Below are 22,919 nucleotides of genomic sequence, written 5' to 3'. Positions count from 1 at the left end.
TAAGTCTCTGCGTTTTTGGGTTATTTCTTAGGAAAAAACCCCCCAGAGCCCATTTGCTGTGCATAAGCACATTTTAAAGACTTCTGTTACTTTGTGCCAATTGCCCTGCAGAGAGGTGGTCCCCACTGATACCCGCACCCCCAGGGCGGGGGAGTGCTGGCATCCCCAACTCTGCCAAAATTGGGTTTTAATCTTTAAACCCAGTGGATAGATCAAACATTTGTTCTTTTTTTCTCCAGGAATTCTAAGCTATTTGTTTGGACCAAGCGGGACCATGAAACTGGCTGCTCACCTGGGGACGGGCCGTAGCCTGTCAGTCGGCCGCCTTCAGGAAGCGGCGTCTCGCTCTCCTGGCCCTGACTCGGTACAGACCCCCTGGGAAGGGCCGCGTGAAAGTTTGTCCTTTCAAAACACCCCAAACATTGGCCAGGACATCGTTGCTCAGTCTCTGGTCTAGGTAATAACATCGTATCCAAGAAGTTTCTTCTGAAACCTTCGCTGAGAGAGGCCTGCGGTTCCCAGAGGCACACGTCTGCCCCCCCACCGGGGACGGATCACACTCCGCCTTCTCTCGCTGCTGGGGAACTCGAGGCCCGGCCTGAGGATCCCCGGCAGCACCTTGGCTAACTCTTGTGGGACAGAGATTTACGTCTTTATTGTCTTCCATCCTGCTCTTCTGTTTTTATTGTATAACTCACGTGGAGTGTTTCACTTTCGTGTCACTCCAAATCCTGTGGGAAAAGGCAAAAGCTGACATTCCTCTTGGTGGTAAACTCTGGGAATCAGTGTGTCTCTATAGCATAGACCAGACCTGGCACCTAACACAGTGCTCACATAAATGTCTGTTTAATGAGCAAAGACATGAGTGAGTGAATGCACTTGACAATGGCCCACTACAAAGGCATCGACCCTGACAGAAAGGAGACACGAGTTGCGTGTTGGTCCAAGAGCAGGGAAATGTTATCATGGCAGGTGGGGCTTCCAGACGCAAAACAAAAGGAAAAAAGGAACACAGAGTCTCAAAAATGTTCAGCTGTATTATTTTTTAAAAATGACCCATAATGCCTTCAAAATTTCAGGAACAAAGATGTTCATTACCCGGTTGTTTAAAATAATGTAAAAACTGGAACTAACCTAAAAGTCCAATAATAGCGGGAGTCAGTAAGAAAATGATGGTGATCTGTCTAATGGAAAATTGTAGCCATCTACAATGTTCGGCACAAAGAGTTCTCCAGGACTTCAAGAAAAATGTGTGCAATAACCTCCCTTGAAAAGGCAGGAGACGGGATTGGGTGTTCATCACGTTCCCCACAGGGCGAGACAGTGAGTACAGGAGGAAGACAATGAACTCCAGAGCTCTCTGTGGCGTCTCTAGCTGTGTGCTGATGCGTGGAGTTCATTGTCTTACCTTGACTTTTCCATGTTCTCCACATTTTTGACAATCAGCATCCATTTTATAATAAGAGAAAAAGGCTTAATTAAAAATAGAGCAGGAAAAGATACAGAGCGATATGCATTTTGGAAAGGGGGCATACTGCGGAAAGGACGGAAGCACGGCTGAGGTGCTTTCTTGCTTCTCTCCCAGACGGCAGCCAGCGTCCTGAAAGGCCCACCTTCCTGTGGTGTGGGTTTCTCTCTGAAATTCAAGGTCGAGTCTGATTCCTCTCCGCTCGATTGCGGGCTGGACTGAGCGACTGACCTCTGACGGATGGAGCGCAGGGGGAGCGACGAGTGGCTTCCTTCTGAGAGTGGACTGTGACAGGTCCCGCGTCTTCCTTGCTGTCCCTGGGTTCGTCCGCCTGGGGGAGGCCCGCTGGCACGCTGTGAGCCCACTCGAGCAGCCCCACGACGGCCCTCATGGCGAGGACCCGAGGCTCTGTCGCAGTCGTCGTGAGGGTGCGCCTTCTTCGAGGCGGAGGAGGACCTTCCGGTGACCACAGCTCTGGGAGGCACCTCGGTCAGAACCCGGGACAGATCCTTAGCCCACCCACCCCGCCGAGTCATTGCCAACTTCCTGACCCGCAGAAAGTGTGAGATAATATGTACTTGTTGTTTTAAGTTGCTAAGTTTTGGAGTAATTTGGCACACGGCAACAGATGACCGATGCATAGGTAAATACTGACTGTGCGCAGCTATGGAGGGTGTGTGCATGTGCGGGTAAGAAGCTTCAAAATGACCCAGTTGGGTAAAAATTAGAATTCTTGGTTTCCTTCATTTCTTACTGCATTTTGATCTTATGTATCAAAAGCCCTGAAAAGGTTCGTAGCCGTTGACCAAGAATCCAGCTTCGTGGAATTCACCCTAAGGACATGGGAAGCTCACAGAAGAGCACAGTCTACAAGAGCAGGGACCCCTGTGGATTGGCTCTGCGCTGTTTCTCCAGCACCTGGGACAGTGCATGGTGCCTCGTGGGGGCACAGTACAGGGGTTCTGAATGGACAAATAAACACATGGAAAAATCAGCCAAGTATGTGAAGATGTGAAGATTGGGATATTCATCCCAACGTTGTTTATGACAGTAAAACATTGAGAATCACCTGAATGCTAGGACAGAGGAGATGATGGGCCAGCATGCACCAGATGCATATGTACAAAAGGGAATATCATGTACCCCTGAAAAGAATTATGTGGAATAACCTACATTTTGTGGTGGAATCTTTCTTAGTGGATATTTACTAAATGACCTGGATGAACTAACATTTTTTTCTCTATCAAAAATGAAATAATTTCCATGACACGCTGAACATCTTATTTTCCTCAAATTCCTGTTTTCTCATGTCTCCATGCAATTTCCCTCCCACTGTGACTTCCCATGAGCCAGTCAATTTATTCCCAAGACTTTTTGACGCCTTCCATATTGTTTTCTATTTAAGTAGCAACTTCAGCAAATGCCATGTAAATGGATGAAATACAACACAAGAGAACAGAGTTGTTTTGATGAACACAAAATAGAACTTTTAAGAAAGATAATACAGGTGAGTTTTTAAAATTCATAGTGCTAGTTGTGGGCAACTCCAAAAGACAGGAAAATATTGTAGAAATCTAGAAAGATGGCATTCAGGTTGCTTTGTGAATATTGTGCTTCTCTTCAAATAAACTCAAACTGGAAATTTTAAGTCAAGCACTATGGGTATGGCTTATGCAAGAAAGAGACACCCTGCTCAGGAAGTTTCCATCTTTCTGAGAGGTCGTGCATTTACAGGTGTTGCGTGACGATGAAATGTTTGAGACGCATGCGTTTCACCGTCATGTTCCCTGCTTTCGAGGCTCAGCTCCGAGGCCCCGTGCAGTTTGGTAAGAGGGTTTCATGGTCCCGTCATGAAAAGGAAAACAAAATAATTAATAAGGTTAAGTGAAGTGAGCAAGCAGTTTTGGCATGGCGGCGGTTATCTGGGGATGGTGGGATTTCCTTTCTTTATCTGTATTAGCTAGAAGAATCAAGTGCCATTTTCGTAAATTTTCTAAAGCTTCTAAAAGCCTTTTCTAAAATAATCTAAGAGCATCCCCATAGTGCTCTGCCTTGGCCTGGCCTCCCCGGGCTGCCCACTGCAAAGACATCTGCGCCTTCGTTTTGACAAGCCCCTACACTGCCTGATGGTTGCCTTACTTGGCCAGCCCTCAGCTCCCTGCTCCCCACACCCCTGCCTGGGGTTCACCTGCAGGCACTCAGTTCCACTAGCTGTTGACATCTGAGGGGGGGGGGCAATGCCAGAGCTGTGCTATGGTGAGAGGGTGGGCCTCTGGCTGCCTGCCGCTTGTTCCTTCCTCTCAGGGCCTCTCCAGGCAAGAGGCACTCAGGTGGGGGTGGCTGCAAAGGGACCTGCCAGGTTCTGAGAATCGCAGTGCTATTTTTCTCTCTCCACCCACATCCCAACAGCTCAAAAAAAAAAAAGTCAGGTGAACGTGGGAGAGAGGCTTCCAGAAACAGCTACAGAAGAGCATTAATCTCGTGGGCATCGGAGGCAGCTGAGAGATGGGGCGGGCTTTGAAGGAAGCCATGGAGGGGACAAGGCCCCAGGATGGCCCTGCATCCCTCTGCTCCCCTGTCCAAGCTGCCCCTTTGGTTTTGTGAGCATGGCAAAGTCAGAAACATCAGGGGCCTGGTGCCCAGCCTCTCTGTGCTGCTGAGGGGCTCTGTACCTGGAAGCCAGTTCGTTACCTCAGGCCTCAGTTTCTCCATCTGTTAGATGTGCACACTGACTTCTACTCCGCAAAAGTGCCACAGGGGCCCACGAGATGATTGTGTTTAAACTATGCAATGGCTGCTGGATATGCCCATCCTTCCCCTCCACCTGCTTGCTGATTTCTGCCTGTTCATGTTCTTCCCTCTCCATCTTGTCCTCCAATGGACCACAGCTCCCCTGTCTCCTCCAGGAAGGCCCCTGGTGTGGCTCACATCTCTGCTCTTCCAGTTGGCTCAGTCTGGCATTGCTCACCCAGGGAATATTTGACTGCTCTGAACTCACCTTTCCTATCCTGTAAAATGGACACAGTAAGGAAAGGTGAGAAATAGGTACCCACCTCAAGTGGTCACTGTGGCCTTTAAATAAATGCATGTAAAGTTACCAGAAAAGTGGCTAGCATGATCACTCACTGTGTGTGTGTGTTTATAATTTGCATTATATCTATATATACACGTATATATACATTTTTTTGCTATTTTTATCTGTGTCTGAATCCTTGAGCTACTGCTAGCTCTTCTGTTTCTTTAGAACCATATTGTTCTTTTCCCTCTCATACCTAGAATAGGCCTCTCTGCAATATTTTTATCAAATTAGCTTTAAAAAAGGAATCTTGGGGAGACATCCAGTTCTGCTTTCTTGGAGCCAGAGGCCCTCCTGGCTGACTCCCACAGCCCTGGCCCTGCCCCCGCGCTGTGGGCTCTGGGGTGGGGACACGCTGTGAAAACAGACGACCTCTGCCTGTGCCCAGCGCACTGGCGTTTTGGCCGAACTGTGACTTCACCGCCACAGCACAGGGGAGGCCGGAGGAAGAGCTCAGGGCTGTAAGCAGTCTCTGAAGTGTAACGGTAGGCAGCTGTTGCCTCTAGGTGCAGGGCCGATGGGCAGAGATCAGGATCTTGGGTTTCCTCGGCAGGAGCTCCTGAAGAGTTTAGAGAACTGATCTTTGGTTAATTCTTGTGTGTACATCCGGCCTCCTTAATTACCTGGTGACTGCCTCGAGGGCCCGGCACAGTGATGGCTGGGTAAAATCTTGCCGGACTCGGCAATTTAGAGATCCATGTGTTCATTCCCTCAGCCCACAGACTGCCTGCTGAGTCCCCGCCACGTGCCCCTCTCTTCGGGAGCTCGCATTCTGATGCGAAAGGCACATGGCACGTGGCACGTGGCAGATGAATGAGATCAGCCCTTCTCTGCGCTCCCCTCCTCACCACTGAGCCAGGGCCACGAGCCAGATCACGTGGGGCTGGTGGGCTGTGCGAGAGTTTGGGTTTCACCTGAGGGTTGTGGGAGCCACGGGAGGGCTTTAAGCAGGGGAGAGACCTGTGTGGACAGGGTCACACTGGCTGCTGTGCCGAGAGGGCCACGGGGAACCAGGGGGACCTCAAGGAGATGGACAGAGAGAACAGTGGTTGTGGAACATGGTGTACGTTCAGAACGGGGTTTTCAGTGGCGGTGGCAGCAGCATTGTGGCTGCCACTGCCGCGCGGTGGCTGGCATTTGGTCTGGACAGTTCTCTGTGGGGGGCGCTATCCCCATGTTGCAGGTGTTTAGCAGCACCCGGCGGTCGGTCTCTGCCTTCTAGAGGCTGTGTAATGCCTCCCTCCAGTGTGGCCACAGAAATGTCTCTAGACATTGCCAGGTGTCCCCTCAGGGGAAAAATCGCCCCCAGCCGAGAAGCACGGCTTTAGTGCTGACCCAACAGGACTTGTGTATGGACTGGGTACCGGTGGGCAGGGAGGGACACAGGCTGATGAGGCCAGTATTGGAAGTATTGGACGGAGGACTGTCTTTTTAAAATTCTTACCTGAGGATAGGTTTTTAATGATTTTAGAAAGAAGAGAAGGGAGAGAGATAAAGATAGAAATAGAGAGAGAGATTGATTGCCTTCCATATGCACCCCAACCAAGAATTGAACCTGAAACCTTTTGGTGTGCGAGACAATGCTTCAACCAACCATGCCACCTGGCCAGGGCGGCACCGCCCATTGATTCAGAGCAAGGACAGCTGCACAGGGAGCCTGCCCCAGCCACAGGGACATGGGCCGGAATTCCTCCACCTGTCAGACTCGGGCTCTCTTTCTCCCAGCAGCCTCCCGCGCAGCCGCAGGGGGCAGGTCTGGAGATCCTGGGGCGCAGCGGTGCTCGGGCGGTGCGGGCTGTCTCCCGGAGCTCGTGCAGAGCTGGCCTGGGGGCAGGTGGCTGGACAGCAGCCTGGCCGCAGGGCACAGATGTGCTGTGGGTGCCGAAGCTGAGCCTTGGCATGCGGCCCACCTCTCCCTCCCACGCTGCCCAGCTGCTCCTCTCTGTGAAAACTGAATTCCTATTTCTAGAACATCCATCTTTAGCCTGCCGGGGGTCCCCACACGCCTCTGTTCAGCCCTGTTCCTAGACTCTGAGGTTGGCTCAATAATTATCTTCACACCAGGAATCCCCTGATTAGCTGATTCACATCCCCCACCCCCTTTTCTCAAATGGAACTGGAAGAGAAAACCCCAGGGCCATTCTCCAGCTGTAGCCCCACCCTCGGCTAGGTCCCAGCCACTTCCTGCCCTTGTACGGAGCCCTGACCCTCCCTTTGGGCAGGGTCTGTTGTAACACGGCAGGTTCACTCCACAGTCCCCACCATGACCCTGTAGGCACCCGCATCTTCATGGTCTTTCACACACGAGGACATGGAGGCAGAGACAGGCACAAAGAATGTGCCCCTGATTGAAGAGTCACAAGTGGGATGTCAGGCCGTGTGACTTCAGCTTTGCTCTCTGCTACCAAGGCTGCCTCTCTGGACGGGGGAGGGAGGAAGGGGTGTGGGCAGGGTGGGGGACAGCTTGAGGTGCTGTGCTGGGGAGACGGTGTGAGTGCCAGGCCCACAGCAAGGACCTGGGTGTGGCTGTGTGAGCCTCCAGGGACCATGTCAAGCTGAATGGCTGCAGTCAACTTGGCGACGGGCTGCCAGGCTGGCCAGAGGTTTCTCTATGTCGCAGGTATTAGCTGTGTGGGATAGAGGAAGGGACAGGCTTCCAGGGACAGCTGGGGATCCTCAATCCTGAGACTGGTAGCTTATCAAGTCGTGATGGGACTGCCTGTCCACCTCCTGGAGCTCAGGTCATGCCCTGGCCCCACGACCAGCTAAATGTGATCACACTGCAGTTGCCAGCACGTGGAAATGGACTGAGTGGATGAGAAGCAGCACCCAGAGGAGAGAAATCACAGCGAGGGCAGATGTGGATGCACAGTGAGGGGTGGGCAGGGTGGGGGCTCGGGGTGGGGAGCAGGAGGGGATGCAGTCCCCCCAAAGGAGTGGAGGAAGCAGGCAGAGGTGAACTCTGTCAAGGCTGACCCCTTCCTTTAGGAGTGCTATTTTTGTTACTGGTTTTTAATTCTTTTTGAGGCTAATTCCCTCAAGAGCATTGAGTTTTAAGACACTGGGTGTGTGGGAATGCTCCCTGTTTCACCCCCCACTTCCTGTGCCCAGCGGCAAGGACAGGATGAGGGCTGCTGAAGCAGAAGACGGTGATGGTCTTGAAGCCGAGTCCCTGGTGCAGCTGACAGGACGTGTGAGCAGTATGTTTCTGGAGGCAAATCCCAAGATTTGAGCTGAATTCCTTCTGAAATCCTCCCAGTGAAGGGGACAGCCCATCCTTGGACAAAGTCCTCACCAGCTGCCGTGTGACCCCTGCAGTGTGGGGGTGCAAGAGCGTAGGCTCCACACAGGCAGGGGCCGTGACGGCCCCCCTCCCCCCACGTCCCCAGTGCCTGGTGCGGCTCCTGCCCCAGGCACGGCCGATGAATGAATGAATGAATGAATGAACGAATGACTTGCCATGACTTCATCCCAGTAGAGGATTTCTAATTGCTTGGGTTTCAACTTAAAGCATATTTTAAGAAAAAAATTGAGCAGGGGTGGGGGGAGGTGGAAGAGTGTAAAGTGGGGATCAGTGGTGGTGGAAGGAGACCTGACTTGGGGTGGTGAACACGCAACACAATATACAGAGGATGTGCTGTAGAACTGTACACCTGGAACCTATGCAGTGGTATTAACCAACGTCACCCCAATGAATTCAATTAGAAACTTAAAAGTCCTTCCAATCGGATACATTGAAGAGAAGAGTGAACATAAGTGGAGCGGGTGCTGGGGAAGTGTCCCGAGTCAGGTTCTCGGACATGAATGCATGAGGAACAACTCCGACGCCGCAAATGATGCAGACGAGGCTGAGGGCACTGAGGAATGACCATCATATTTATTCATACACAATTAATGTCTCTAACAAAGCATATCATGCAAACAGAGATCAGAGGTCATACGGGTTGAGGAAAGAGATGCGGTAAGTTGTACATTCACCTTGCCCGCTGTAAGCCCGATGTCCTTTGCAGCTGAGCAGCCTCCGCAATTGTCACTGGGGACGTATTCGGAAGGAAAAACCTCCGCCTCCACCTCTTCCTCCTTTGTACATGTGGGGTCTTACACGATGTTTTTTGATGAACGGCTTAAACATGGCATGTTCCCCCCACCCCCACACACAATATTAGGTAGCAAAAGCAATGATTTCAAATGTTTCTGACCATCTATAAAAGTTATTCTGAAAAACTCTAACAAGGGACATGAGGTGAATTTCTAGACCATTTAGACTTAAGAGAAAAACTGCCTTCATGGAGGACTTTGAATAGTCCACGAATCCCCTCAAGAAAAGAATCACATTCTCTCAGGAAGAACATCAACAAAAATCTACAATCACAGGAATAAATACTCCTAAAGTTCAGCAGAGGCGACGAAGACACAGTTGTTTAATCAGAAAATGCGAAGCCACCCTTTGTCTTGTTGTAGAAAAAAAGATTCTTACAAAGTGGACTTGGTACTTATTTTTCTGAAAAAGTGGGGTTCTGTCTACTCACGTGGGAAAGAACTCTGAAATGGATGCCCGCCTGCTTCTCGGGCTGTGGAAGTGTTTCTGGATTGCCCAGTGAGCAGAACCCTTGCAGGACAGCCCAGCATTTTCACTGAGGCACCTGGGGACCTCTGGGGGTTGGAGCCAGACCTGAGTGGGCGCCCCCTTCCCGTGCCAAGATGTGGTGCCCCAGGGACCCCTGGGAATGCTACCCCAGGGCTGCATCTGGAAGAGGGACAATGAAGCCATCGTTCTACGGTCTGAAAGTCTCTAGGCCCTAGACAGTTGTCCCCAGGGTCTACTGGAAACACGGAGGGCATCGGTCTGCCAAGGCGTTTCACCTGAACCTCCAGTCATCCCGGCGAGGACTCCGTACCCCACCGGCATGCGAGACCCTGCAGAGCACGTGCAGGTTGGGGGGCTGTAGCCGGCTGCCGCCGAGGCCTCCTGCAAGGTCCGTGTGGTTGGAATCTTATCAAATTGTCAGTAATTTTAAAAGCCCATTTTTAAAGAATTGAGTTATTAAAATTCTCTATAAAAAAGTACAAAGAGCCCAGCATACCCCGTTGTTTTACTGGAGTTAAATTCATTTCTTCCTTAAGGTTTTAAAAAAAAGTCTTTGGAACCTGTGGGCCTTCGTGTGGGGGCGTCGTAAGGCTGTTTGAGGGCTGATGGGGTCGCACGGTCGTTAACTGCACTTGGCCACACAGCTCAGAGGCTCGGGGGCCTCCCGAAGGGCAGAATGGGCAGGACCGTGGTCGACACTGTTTCTGGACGCCAGCCTGCACCCACACATAACGCAGGCCACCTTCCCCAGTCCCCCTTATTTCTACCGGACGAGAAATGCAGCTCTCCCTGCATCAGCCTGAGTGGGGAAGTGACGGAAATGTTCACTGTCTGCTACATTTCATAAAATGTAACCCAAGCAAGTCAAGGGAAATGTTTTATTAAAATACTTCCCAACGCTCCTTGTCAAACTAGCATGCGGTCACTGATAACCAGAGTGTCCCTGTCCTTCCCCCGATCTGTCACGCCTTCGCTGCTCCTGTAGCCCCACGGGCCCCTGGCTCAGTGTCCAGCACATGGTCATGATTATTGGGTGCGCTCAGTGGGGGGGTCTCCTGCCCTGGCTGGGTTTAAAGAAATAGGAACTGGTGTGAACTGCACACATAAGAAATAGGCGACTTCATACGACCCAAGTGAGAAAATGCGTCAGATGGTGTTGCCTTCCTGAGGCTTTTAAAAACCTGAGACTCTCACTTTCCTCCCTCCTTAGTACAGAGAAAACAAATCCCGGCAAAACACCTCTAATTTCTCTTGCTAAGTGGACCCAGGTGGGAACGGCAGTGTTAGCTGTGTCTGCGACTTCCCCATCTGTCCTTGGCTGCCACAGAGCTTACAACAAGCCCCAGAGGGGAAACGGGTGCGGACCTACTGACTCCCAGTGCAGGTGGGTGGTTCCGCTCAGCCTCTCCCATGTAGGCGGGGGAAGGGGCTTCCAGCAGCTGGTGAGGGTGCTGCTGGCATTTGGGAGATGTTTCCTGAGGAGGACCAGGCCGTGTCCCTGGCAACAAGTGTCCTCTCCAGGGCCGGCAGGCGGTGACTTTCTTCTGCACCAACGGCCTCCCATGGAAAGCCCCTGGAAATGGCAACAGCATCCTTCCCAGGATGCCCCCTCCTTCCCCTCTGTCCTGGCTTCCTCCTGCCACGAGCCTCCTTCCAGACGCACACAAACCCTGCTCCTCTCTCGACTCCGCACCCACCTCCGCCTCCACAGACCTCTCACGGACAGGAGGGGTCTGCACCCGCGTTCACCAGCAAGTCAGCACGCTCTTCCGAGAACCGTAGCTCAGGGAGGCGCTCAGCAGCCATCTGTCGGCTTGCATTCATCCTTGGTCTTTCACAGTCTTTCAGCCAACCATCTCAAGTCATTCCCAGGGAGCTCCTAACCCTCTGATCTTCTACGCAAATTCCTAATAAGAAAGCCTCGTAAGACAAGACGGACAGTGATTCTGCACTGACTTGCACCAGGCCACGGGACGCAAGAGAACTAGATGTGTTGACAAGCAATCGCGTCAGTGCCTAGGGGCTCCCATCAACCTTCTCAGTCTGTTCTCGCCTTGAGCGAACCTGCGTTAGCCTCTGAGGGAGGCAGTCCAGGCCCTTCTGTTCAAACCGACACCTAGTGGTGTTAGAGGAGACACCCGTGGGTCTGTAGCTCACAAGGCAGCTCCACCACCGGGCAGCGGCCACCTTCCAAGGGAAAACAACGCAGGGACATTGGACGGCCTTTTGGAGTCACAGAGCCACGAGTCCGGTGGAGACGCAGATTGTACGCGACCCTGCTGGGGGCCTGGACGGCCGCAGGCCCTGGTGGCATGGGCACTGCCCGGAGGCTAGAAGCTCCTGCAGTCCCCCAGCCACCTGACCCTGCGAGGCCTCCTCCTTATTCTGGCCTCCACCAGGGTCCTGCCCTGTGCTTCTGTTCCCACGATGCCCTCAGAGTGGGCCAACACCATAGAATTCCACACATGCTGCGGCAGACAGGTGTGTGAATGGTAACCACCAGACTCACTCTTTCAGCAATAAACCCAGGACACAGCCCGGAACCAAATAACCTATGTCATGGGGACACTTCACTGGGCTCACGTTTTTCCTGCTTGTCCTCGAGCCTGCTGTCCCTGAGGCAGAGTGCTGGGCGCACAAACGGGGAATTTTCTTTGAAAACTATGCCACACATTTGGAAAGAATACAAGGCAGCTAAGATGTGGGATATGTTTCCCAGGGAAACACGAATGCTCTGGAAATGTGTTGGCTCTTTCCCAGGAAGCCCGAGCTGCTGCGGCTTAAGCAGGCGGGCAGCGTGGGGCTCGGGACAAACGGCCCTCCGCCATGTGCTTTGCTGGGGCCTTCCTCCCCCTCTGGGGGCTCGGCTGGGGACCCGTCCTGCCGTGGCCCTGTTCTGGGGCCCGGTGACTGGCACTTCTGTTTCTTAGCCTCTTTCTGCAAACTGGTGCCTTTCCCGTCAGATCCAGCTGAGGTGTGTCTGGTGAGGGCGTGTCCCCGGAACGTGCACCGGCCTGGCGCGGGGGCGGGCTGCAGCCCTGAGTGCCCCAGAGCCCCTCGCGGATGCTGAAGCCCTCGGCCCAGCAGAGACAGTGGAGGAGCTGCTCTTTTCGGGTCTGACTGACTCCCTGCCCACCTCTTCCTTCCCTCAGGGGTTCCCAGGACAGACACGCCTGTCGGGTCAAAGCCCCCTCAGTGGGAGGGTGTTCCATGAGTTCCAGGCAAACAGCCAAAGTCAATCGCAGAGCACTTCACTGGGAGATGCTTCTGGGGAGCGGAGAGAAACAGAGCAGGCCTCTGCAAGGAGTGGAGGCAGCTTCCGTCTGGAATGTTCTTTCTGCCGTAGAAGACTGGCTTCTCCGAGGGCCTGGCGTGGGCGGTGTCTGACACGGAGGGCTCCTCGGGCGGGTTCCAGGGGCAGGTGGGAGAAACTCGGTTGCCTCTGCAGAGAGTCTGCAGAGGGCCTCAGGGGATGGCTGTGCCCGGGGCTGCCGACGGTCTGCCCCACGGTCTGCCCTATGGTCTGCCCCACAGTCTGCACGTGGGGAACAGACAAGCCAGCCTCCCAGGGACAGCGTGCGCTGTCCACGGGGCGCTGCCCTCGATCACTCACAGTGACGAGGCTGGAAGGGAGAGAACCACCGCGTCCAGCCGGGGGCTGTGCTCACACCACATATGCCCGGACCGGTCACACTGGAGTCAGACCCTCTGTCCCCACGGGGAGGAGCGGCAGAGCAGCCAGAACAGAAGACGGCATTAAGAAGCTAAGACAGAGTCTCATCTCAAAAATAATCCCCTAAAATTTTTGTTTGCAGGTAAAACCAAATATTTATATATATATGTAAAGCCTAATTAATCATGTAAAGTAGCCACTCATTTCTGAAATTAGATCTATGTTAAGAAATTAATATGTCGGACATGGCGCCGATGCACAGGGGACACACGGGGTAGGGAGCAGGGCAGCAAAGGGTTCGACCAAGACTTAACCATAGAAGCAGATTAGAAACGAGAGCCTTCACAAATATAGCACAGTTGTATCTTATAAAATTATTATAACACTTTCTTTATGCTTGATACGATTATATCAATAATATAGATTCACTTGTTATTAAGGTTTATTATAAACATGCAAAATTCATTGCATGATGCATTTGCAAAACATATTAAAATTCTTCTTGCAATAAAACATCTTTGCGCTGATATGTATCCAAGTTTCCTGATTCTACGGCTCCAGGTGTGTCACTCAATGTGAACTAGAAGTGGGGACCAAAACCGTGTTGATTTTCATCCCTATGGAGACATCGGGGGCCAGAGACGGGAGAAGAAGCCGTCGGTAGGGACTGATCCTAGAGGCAATGCCTGAAGTGACTGTACATCGTACCCTCTCGAACGACACTGCAGCCTGTTAAATAAATAAGTACAAAAGGGCTGGGCGCACGCTTCAGCTTCTCAGGAAGTAGGGAGCAAAGTGTTGGGGGCTGGGGGTTGGCTAACAACACTGTGAGCACTGGCATTGCCGATGGCACCCTGGATCGCAGGATAATCTCCCAGAGATTAGAACGGACGCACGCACACACACTGCTGTATCCTTGATCTGAAACGACTTCGCACGCTCATGTAGCAAAGTCCTTAGAAGATTTGGCCTCTTACAAAGAAATGCAAGTATCAAGACAGGCATCAACCGAGCAGGACACGAGAGGACAGACTCACTGGACACCCATCTGAGGTTTTCTTCTCCTGTTTTTTAAAACCGGTGACCACCGGGCCGTGGTTGGGTGACGACTGGCAATGTCTGGGGACAGTGAGCTTGGAAATGACATCCTGGCCTCTCGATTCCAGGGATGGTTTCCAAGGAGGCGGAGAACGGAAGCGGCAGGGGTGCGGAAGCCTCCCACCCCCAACCCCGCCTGGCTCCCCCTCTGCCCTTGGGACTCCCGTTCCTTCACTCCCAAGGTGCCTGGGCGGGCAGGTGTCCAGCCCACGCCTTTGGGGGTGGGGGAGGGGTGTCCTGATGGTGAAAACCGACAGACAGAGGATGTGGGAAATATATCAAATCGTACCAAAAAGGGGGCAAGAGCCTGACTGCTGCCGAGGCAGGGTTAACCTACAGCCAGAGTGACTTCTACATAATGAAACCGGACACTGCACATTGTATCATCTTCCACTCAGAGAACGCTGTTGGTTGTGAGAGAGAGACTTTGAACAGCGGGTCACATTTGGACTGACAACCCTATGATTTGCAGGCCTCCATCTGGAACAAGAAACAAGGCCGTGGCCCTAAAATTTGAGGGTGAAGGATCATTTCCCGATGCTGGGGGGATGGGCGGGGCGGGGAGGCCTCTGCTCTAGGCGGCGAGTTTCACGCTGCGCTCTGCAAGATGGGGTGCACAAACTGGGGGTTGACGTACGAGAAGCCCTCAAAATCAGACTGGTCTATGTTAGAGATGACCAGCTGATCCGGAGGCGTTAGGACCGGTTGCCCGCGTGTGAAGAACTTGTCAAAGTTTTCCGCCCCTTTGCCGCACTGTGGAGAAAACAGAGAGAGGAGAGGTCAGTAAGTGGCACGGAGCACTGGGCAGCTGCTCTCAGGCGCACCCGCGGGGAGGGGCGCGCTGGGGCGGTTAGACGGGAAGAATCCGGGGGGCGTGCGGCCGACTGGATGGGAAGCCAGGCACAGCCCACACGGTGGAGGCCCACGCGGTTACTGACCCCCACACGCCCGCCCCCCACGAGGTGGCCACTCAGGGGAAACGCACTGTTGACAGAGTAAGGGGACAAGGGAACAGCTTCTTGTGTTCCCACCTCAGAGCAAGCGAGGCCTGAGCACAGCTGCCACACACGTGCGGCCGGCAGCCTCGGCCCCTGTCGAAGGGCTGGGATGCTGGGTGGGGGTACAGGCAGCCCCCCCGAACTGGAAGGCCGAGCTCACGGCCCCACGTCTGTTTTTCTGCCATGGTGTTTGTAACAAAGCAAAAGCTGTGTTATTAGTGTCTTCCAGCTGGGATGTTCTAAAAACCTCAACCCCTGAGTCCGCCTGTGGCCCGCCCTGGGTCTATGTGATGGCGCGGTTGGGCTCGCACCCCAGGGCCCAGCTGGACGTCAGTTTATCTGACGGATCTGGGCAGCCAGCACACGGCCGCCGAGGAGTTCATTTGCAGGGCGGTCTCAGGCTGGAGGTTTGCCTTGGGGCCAGAGGCAGGTGGGGCATGGCCTGCTGTCCATCTCAGGTGTGCCTCTCCTCCAGGTGCACACGGCACTCAGCGCAGACGGGGCTGCGGGCAGAGCTGTCCTGGGAGGGGCTCTGAGCAACGCATCTGCTCGAGGACCGTGGCTGGCAGCCTGACTCTCTGCGGAGCCAAGGGGTGCCCTCACTTTCCCAGCCACCCCGAAGGGTGGGGCACACTGATGTGCCCAGGATCCCAGGGCGACTCCGAGAGGGGGCGTGCTGGGAGGTGCGTGGGCGAGAGGAATCCCGCCCTCCACACTCCGGGAGGCTCGTCCTCCCCCCTGCTGGCCCCCAGGGCAGCGGAGCGTTCACTCCGCCTCGGCAGCAGCTCCTCTCAGACTGGGCCTTCCTGGGGCTCTGACAGGGGGCGGCTCCAGGGAATAGCAGGGGGTCTACCCTGCCCCCTCCTCGGTGACACGGGAGGACAGTTGACCTCCGCCTGGAAGGCTGTGAAGGTTGAACGCACTGCGTTCTGCACACGGCCCGGCTCGTGGCGACAGCGTGGCTCTCGGGCTGTTGTCTTTATCCAGCTGGTGTGGTCTCGTGGGCCACATGTCCTCACCTTTTCCACAGGTCCTCCCCGTCTTCCAGAAGGTTTCCTTGAGAACCTAGCTTCCTTTTGCTTTCACCAACCCTTTTTCATCAACAATGCCTGCTCCTGTCTCGGTGTAAGGCATGTCATAAATTCAAAGTCAGGCCTTCCTAACGGGGAGTTTTCCTCTCTGGGGTTGTTTTCATTTCGTAAGTGACCCCGTGCTCTCAACTGGAGGAGGGTGCGGACCAGTGGCTGGCAGGTGGAACTGAGCGGCGTGCGTGTTGTTGGGGAGGAGGGGGAGGTGAGTGGGAGACGGGGTGGGGGGTGGAGTTGTTTGAGCCCCTTTTAGCTGCTTTTTGGAGGCCATGCTAACTATTAGTCCCGCTCACCAGGCGGGGCCTGCCTCCCGCACATGCGCAGGGAGAGGCTGCCCTCCGCACTCCCTGTTTCCATGGTGCTGTTCCTCAGGAGAGCACACAGCGCTGTGGAAGCAAAGGTCAGCAGAAGCGGAGTCTGCAGTCGGCTTCCCCCCACGTGCACAGGCCACTCTGAACCACCCAAAGGCGCTCCAGCAAGGACATGATCATTGATCTGCACTCAATTCATCAGTCCGACCAACTGACCAACCAGCCAACCATAGGACCCATCTTGGGGGGCACCACATTCCGACACAGCTGTGGCATGGCGGCTAGAGGAACAGGCCTCCTCTGGATATCCCAGTGGTTCTCAATCAGGGACGTGTCTGCGGCCCTTCCCCTGCCTCAGGGACACTGGGCGATGTCTGAATTTGGTTCTGGTAGTCGTGACTTGGGCGGGGGCATTACTGACGTCCAGCAGGGAGAGGTCAGGGACGTGGTTAAATGCCCTGCAGTGCACAGGAGAGCCCCCTGCCGCCCCCCACAAGGACTGTTGGCCCAGAATGCTGACAGTGCTGTTGTTGAGAGACCTGGGGTGCACCAAGATGGTAATGCGTGGCTGAGCCTATTCAAGGTCAAGCAAGGAAATTAGGAAGATGGCCCTCTGGCAAACAGGGAGTGGAGAAGCTGCAGAAGTCCAGGGCAGAAGTATCGAGCGGCAGCGAGCCTTAGACCCTCCCTCTGAGGGGAACATCTTTCAGGCACTTAATCGATCAACACCCATTCAAGTGAATCCACTGTGGGTGCTCCCAGAGGCCAGGCTAGGCACCCCCTCAAAAAGCAATCATTTGCACTTCTCTGGCTGTTCACCGACTGTGCAGACAGGAACGAGGAGCTTCTGGGAAAAGTGGTAAAGAAGGGGGAGGCTCTACAAGAAAGAGGAAGGCAAGCCAAGGTAAACGTCCCTCCCCTGGCTGAAGACCCGTCCGTCTGGCTCTTCACTCATGGGGAAAGATCGCATAGACCCAACCTGCCCTTGGAGCACCGTCTCGATGGTGCTCAGCAATCCCCTTCCAAGGGCAAGTTCCACAGAAAAGTAAAAAATACAGCTGAAGGAGAGTTCCTAAGATCCCCAGAGTGGACCACATAAACGTCCACACTGAGGACCTGGGGTGCGGGGGCAGGCAGTCCAGGACATCGAATTCTAAAGCTGACCTCCAGAGGAGGTTGCTCCGGAGAGTGGCCACAGCTTGCGCAGCTAAGCACTGCAGCCCACTGGAAAGCCTCCCGCTGGGCCTGCTGCGGCCGCAGGGGCAGGGGGCGCTGAGGAGACCAGGTCAGCCCCAGCTCTGCTCTGCGTCACACGCCACAGGGCTGTCACCGTGGGTCTCAAGACTGCTTGCTGCGGCAAACCTCTTCCCCTTCTTTCTAGTTCGACATCATGTTGGAATTCCCCTGATCCCAAAGAGAGAGATCGGGTGTTAGCTAGTGGAAGCGGTTTGAAACCCATTTACTCAGCCAGGGAGACCTGAGGCAGGGCCGGCGGAGGGCAAGGATGAGAACCCCGTCTGCAGCTGTAACATGTGAGGCACGGTGGGGAAGCCCCGGAGAAGCTGGAGGTGGAGATGGAGCCGGAGGATCCGATGAGACCCAGGACACAGAAAGAATCTTCATGCTCGGGGAAAATCACACCAGGAAGAAGCCACTTCTCCCTCACCAGGGATGGGGGAGGGAGCACAGCTATTTTTATCCGAGGTTCAGGACTAGGAGCAGCAGTGCTAATTTTCCCACCGTGGAGGATCTCTTAATGCCTGAAAGATGAGCCCTCCACACCTCTTACTGCAATCAGGCTTAGAGACGGACGCCCTCTTTTCAGTCATGTTGGAGAAGACCTTGAAAGGCTTATTTTCCTAGACATGGGGAACCGCCAACCTACTGAACAGTGTCATGGGAGTTAGAGCTCTTTGGTCCTTGGGGAAACGCCAAACAACAGCTTCACCAAGCTACTGCATTTTTAAGGTAGAAAGGATTCTGCCTACCACCTGTGAGCCAACCACACTCACAACCGTCAGCCTGTGGGTGAAGGGCCCCGGTGCTGTCTGGGTCCGAGAGGGAGGAGGAGGAGGCACAGAGACTGAAGGGCTTGGGGAGCGGGAGGGGCCCTGGCCGTGACTGGGAACGCATGAGTGAGTGTGTCAATGAGTGACGGCGTGACGGAAAAGTACAGCCGGCCACACTGCAGACGTCCTCAAGCAGTCCTCAGGGGTGAAGGGGAAGGTGACCACCATGGCCACGGGCAGGGCAGCCTCCACCTCTGTCCATGACAACAACAGGCAGGTGTGGGCGGCCCTTGGCCTCAGTGCTAGGCCACCTGACGACCCACAGAAGCTAAAGGCAGTGTGTGTAACTTGCGAGAAAAACTCCTTGGCCAGTGCACTGTCTTCAGCAATAAGGGCCTCCCCTCCCTTTCACCAGCTGAGGCTTCTGGCACCTGGGATGTGGGACAGAGATGGGGGCGGGGAGGGCAGCCGCAAGTGGCCCAAACCTGACAGTCCCACTGGTGCTCCCGGAGACCAGAGCACGTCTGTGTTCACGGGGCCACATTCGACTCCTGAGGGAAAATGGGAGACACAATGGGGTGCAGGCCCCGACCGGAGTCCAGAAGCCCGGGGTACAGCCTTGGGCAACCCACAGGAAAGGGAAGATGAGGATGGGAGTGCTCACCTGCCGAGCCCGCTGCGAGGACTGAAGGGACCACCGTGTGTGCCGCCCTCCCTAGTGATCAGGCGTGACACTGCCCTGCAGCGGGTGCCCGGCAGGGAAAAGGTCTGTGACCACCACGTGCGGCGTGAGTGAACACCAAGAATCATCTGCCCCCCTTCCTTAGCTCTGCAGTCGGGACTTAACTCCTGGGTAGCCATCTGGTCAACAGCACCACTGAGATGAGCCCAGGAGATAGCAGGCACGGTAAGGGCGTGACAAAGCACAGGAAGGTGCTGACGTCGGGTGGCATGTGGGACTGCAATGCTCCCCCCCCCCGCCGAGTGGCACATGGTCCACCCACAACACTTCGCATCCTGCCTCCTGGGCAGTGGGCCTCGGGGAGGAGGCTGAGGCTGAGACTGCGCTGCAGAGATCGGTTTCCCGGCTCTGATTCTTACCTGGGGGGGGGGGCCACTGAGAATGAGCCGCATGGGTAGGTCTCAATCCTGACCTTTACCTTGGCCTCTCAGTTGTGCAGAATGCAGCCCCACAGTCACTGGCATGGGGGCTAGGGAGCGTGTGAGTAGCACGGAAACACCGCCATCACAAAGCAAATCCACACAAACCCAGAAGAGCAGGAAGAGCGCGCAGCGAACCGAGAGAACAGGCGTGGAGCAACGGGGAAGAGAAAGGAAACTCGTCAGGGTGGGCACGTCTCCGACGACCCCTCGAGGCAGCCGGATGTGCTTTGTCTCAGGGTCGCCGTTAGCCACATTCCAAGTCCTGGTTCTGGGGGCCGACCGCAGCCCTGTGCCGAGGTCCTAGTGCAGTGGGTTAGTGAGAGCACCGCCAGCACCTGTGCAGCGGGGCGTGGGCCCCGACTCACGGCTGTACACCGCCTTCATCCAATTAAACAACCAGCGGCAGAGGGGAGCGGGCGCATGCTGCCCTGGGCCCCCGGGAGGTTATGTCCACACCGCAGAACCATCCAGGGAGGGTGCAGGGCTGCTGGGCAGCAGCCCTGGGCCTATCCTCTCCAAGAAGGTCAGCATGCTCAGGGAACGGTCTTCCGTGCATGGCCAGTGCAAGCAGGCGCACACACTAAGGGTTAAGGAGTGAGGTTAGCTCGCTCATAGAGTCAGTCACCCAAGGCTCTGGAAACGTGCTCACCGAAGGCCTGGATGCCCACTGAAGCCAGTGCGCTTTGGTACAGAAAGTCTGGAGAACAAGAACGGACAGGGGAGAGCATTTGGAAAACGGTCAGTGCTTGGCCTAGGAACTCCAGATCGGAATGGCCCGCGTAAAGGATGCCACAGACCCACGGGAGCCGACACGGAAACACCACTGAGACGTGCTGCTGCTTGGAAGACGCAAGGCGCAAAACAGGGCGCCTGCTGCCACCTCGCTTGTATATACGTGCACACGCGCGTACAACTGTCCAGAAGGTTCCAGAAAAGACACTGAACAATGACATTAGTAGTTAGAGAGGGAGGGAGTCTTTTCCTCTTATGTCCATCTCTACTGCTTGACTGTTTTCCCATGCAGAGCTGGTATTTTAATAGTAACTGTGGTGAGAGACGGAACAGGCTATGGTTTCCCAACAACACCAAGTTAAACAGCACTTTTCTCACCGGTGGCCTTAGAGCCTCCCTCGGGAAGGGCCAGTTCTGGCCGCAGGGAGCGGCTCTGCTGATGGGTCTGTGGCTGCATCCTGTGGAGCAACACCATGCCCTCTGCTCAGTCTTTCTTCATACAAATGACCAGCTTAGAGGACTCAGCGACCGCTGTGATCAGAACCACTACTTCTGACAACGGGAGCTCGTCAGCTCGCACGACTTGGGGTGCATGGGGTCCGCATTCATCCCACTTCTCACCTCGGCAGCTCCTCAAGCCTTGCCCAGAGCTGCTTATTTATACTGATTATTATTTTACATGTCTCCTTTCTTCCCACTTCTCTTTCAAGCAGAAACACATGTGGGAGAGTAATTATCAAAGAAAAGGAAGACTTCTCACTTCTAATTAAGCAAGTAGAAAATGCTGTCTCGGGCTGGTTTCGAGGCTTAAATCTACCCGTAGTCCATCCGGATGTGGCAGAGGCTCTTGTCTCCCCAGGCAGGTCAGTGTTCCGACATTGCCGGTGAGGCTCCGAGTCTGGTGAATCTCACTTTTAATTGGCATCCCTGCTTCTGGTTCCGTGGGAAGGCAGAGAACGCACCTGCCCGCCGCCCGAGAGGTTTGATTAGATGCCACGGGAGGCAGCCGGCAGCGTGATTGTCCAATAGCTCCTCGCCTGGACAGCCGCGGCTCTGCACAAGCAACTGCAGAGCGGTGATGAGCAGGGCACGGCGCCACGGAGCACCCTTCGTTGTAGGGAACACACACGGAATTATTCAGGTAGAAAGAGACATTAGGCCTGCCACGTACTCTCAGAGGATTCAGGGAAAAAATACTCGCACGCACGTGTGCGCGTGCGCGCGTGTGTGTGTGTGTGTGTGTGTGAGACGTAAAGAACGAACTGATACAGCCGATGCAGGAATGTGTTATGTTTAGGGCCTCTGGGTATGGGGTCTACGGCAACTCTTCAGACGATTCCTGCAACTCTTCTGCAAGCCAGAAATTAGAAATCATTAAAATAAAATAAGTAAAATGAATTAAAAAGCACTGCGCCCACTTTGCTAATTAAACTGTCGTCCAACTCTCCGAAGGAGCCGGAGGAAGGAGCCGGAGGAAGACGCGGTGAGATGAGGGCCTTTGGAGCCGCCGCAGCAGGGCCTCCTCGGGCTGGCGATGCGCTCGGCTCTTTGGCTCTCGCTGCAAGACTGACGGCGTCCTGATGGAAGTTGTTGTTTTTTCCCCGTCTCTTTTTGATGCCACGACAGTAATTTCCCAAGAAAGGCTACCCGTGAACGATAGGCCTATTTCCAAAGCACTCTGCTCATCTATCAACTCTGGGATCTATTTCTCGGTGTTAACTTTAGAGATGAATTTCTCTCTCGCCCACAACCGTTTAAGTACAGTGAATGCTTTGGTCTTGCCTGTGAACTAGATTAGATATTCTGCTCCTTGGTGCCAATGGATGGAATTCAAACATGAAAAATCAATTAACTTTCCACTTCCAATATTTGTCTAAACTGTTATGTATCACGGGCAGGAACAATGGGAATTTGCAGGGCATTATAGTCCCATGAATAATAAATTGGGATAAAAGCCGGCAAAATCTGAAGTGACACTGGGTGCCCCTCTGAGGGCAGGGCCGCTCACTGTCCAGGCAGAGCAGAAGGAAGGCGGTCCTCTCCCTCAGCGGGTGCTCAGGATGCTGGCGCGTCACCGCCTAGGTCACCTGGGACCGGCAGGCAGCCAGGACCCTCTCAGTTCTCTTTCAGCAAGTACAGTCACCGCTTCAGGGCGACCTCTTTTTTGAACTTAAAAGAGGAAGCTCCTTCCATGGGATCTCCTGAACGGGCCCCTTTTTGATGACTCCAGTGTTTCACTCAGAACACTAGCCAAGTGCTGAGGCCGGTGGTGGCGCGAGGCTCCTCGGGGCTGCGTCTCTCTCGGGGACACTGAAACCAGCTTGCCCTGCGCTGTTTTCCGTAAAGGAGAGAGAGTTTGCTGGCTACCTCATCTCCCAGAGAGCAGAACACAGATGATTTCATTTTACAAAATAAACCAGCCCAGGGCGATCTCCCTCATCTTCCAGAAAATCATCATCATCTTCACAATTGCACTTGGTGGCCTTCTGGGGACACAGGGTCCTCCCTGACAAAGGGCCACCGCAGTGCACGTCATTCCTCCGGGCTGTGGGCACTTCCCCTCCACCTCCACTTGTGCGCCTGGGTGACGGTCGCCCTCCTCTCCCTGCTGTACTTGATGTGAGACCTTGAACAGAACCCAGGCCTGGAAAGTCCTGAAAGGGCCTCCCACAGACCCACAGCGTTGTGAACCGGCCTTGGAGGTGGAGCTCCAT

The 22,919-nt window shown here is 54.4% G+C and overlaps 1 protein-coding gene across 1 annotated transcript in view; it reads right to left on the bottom strand.

Annotated features, from left to right (window-relative positions):
* Window positions 1–8,393: 8,393 nt before the first annotated feature.
* PRKCA (protein kinase C alpha) overlaps window positions 8,394–22,919 on the bottom strand; it is a 356,477-nt gene continuing 341,951 nt past the window's right edge. The window contains exon 17 of the mRNA XM_045837292.1: window positions 8,394–14,656. Within this exon, the coding sequence (XP_045693248.1) occupies window positions 14,492–14,656 (165 nt within the window). The 3' untranslated portion in view covers window positions 8,394–14,491. The remainder of the gene's footprint in view (window positions 14,657–22,919) is intronic.

Source organism: Phyllostomus hastatus, unplaced genomic scaffold, assembly GCF_019186645.2.
Source record: "Phyllostomus hastatus isolate PE091 unplaced genomic scaffold, TTU_PhHast_1.1 phas_contig_210, whole genome shotgun sequence".
NCBI classification, from domain to species: domain Eukaryota; kingdom Metazoa; phylum Chordata; class Mammalia; order Chiroptera; family Phyllostomidae; genus Phyllostomus; species Phyllostomus hastatus.
This window is presented reverse-complemented; position numbering and strand designations above follow the sequence as displayed.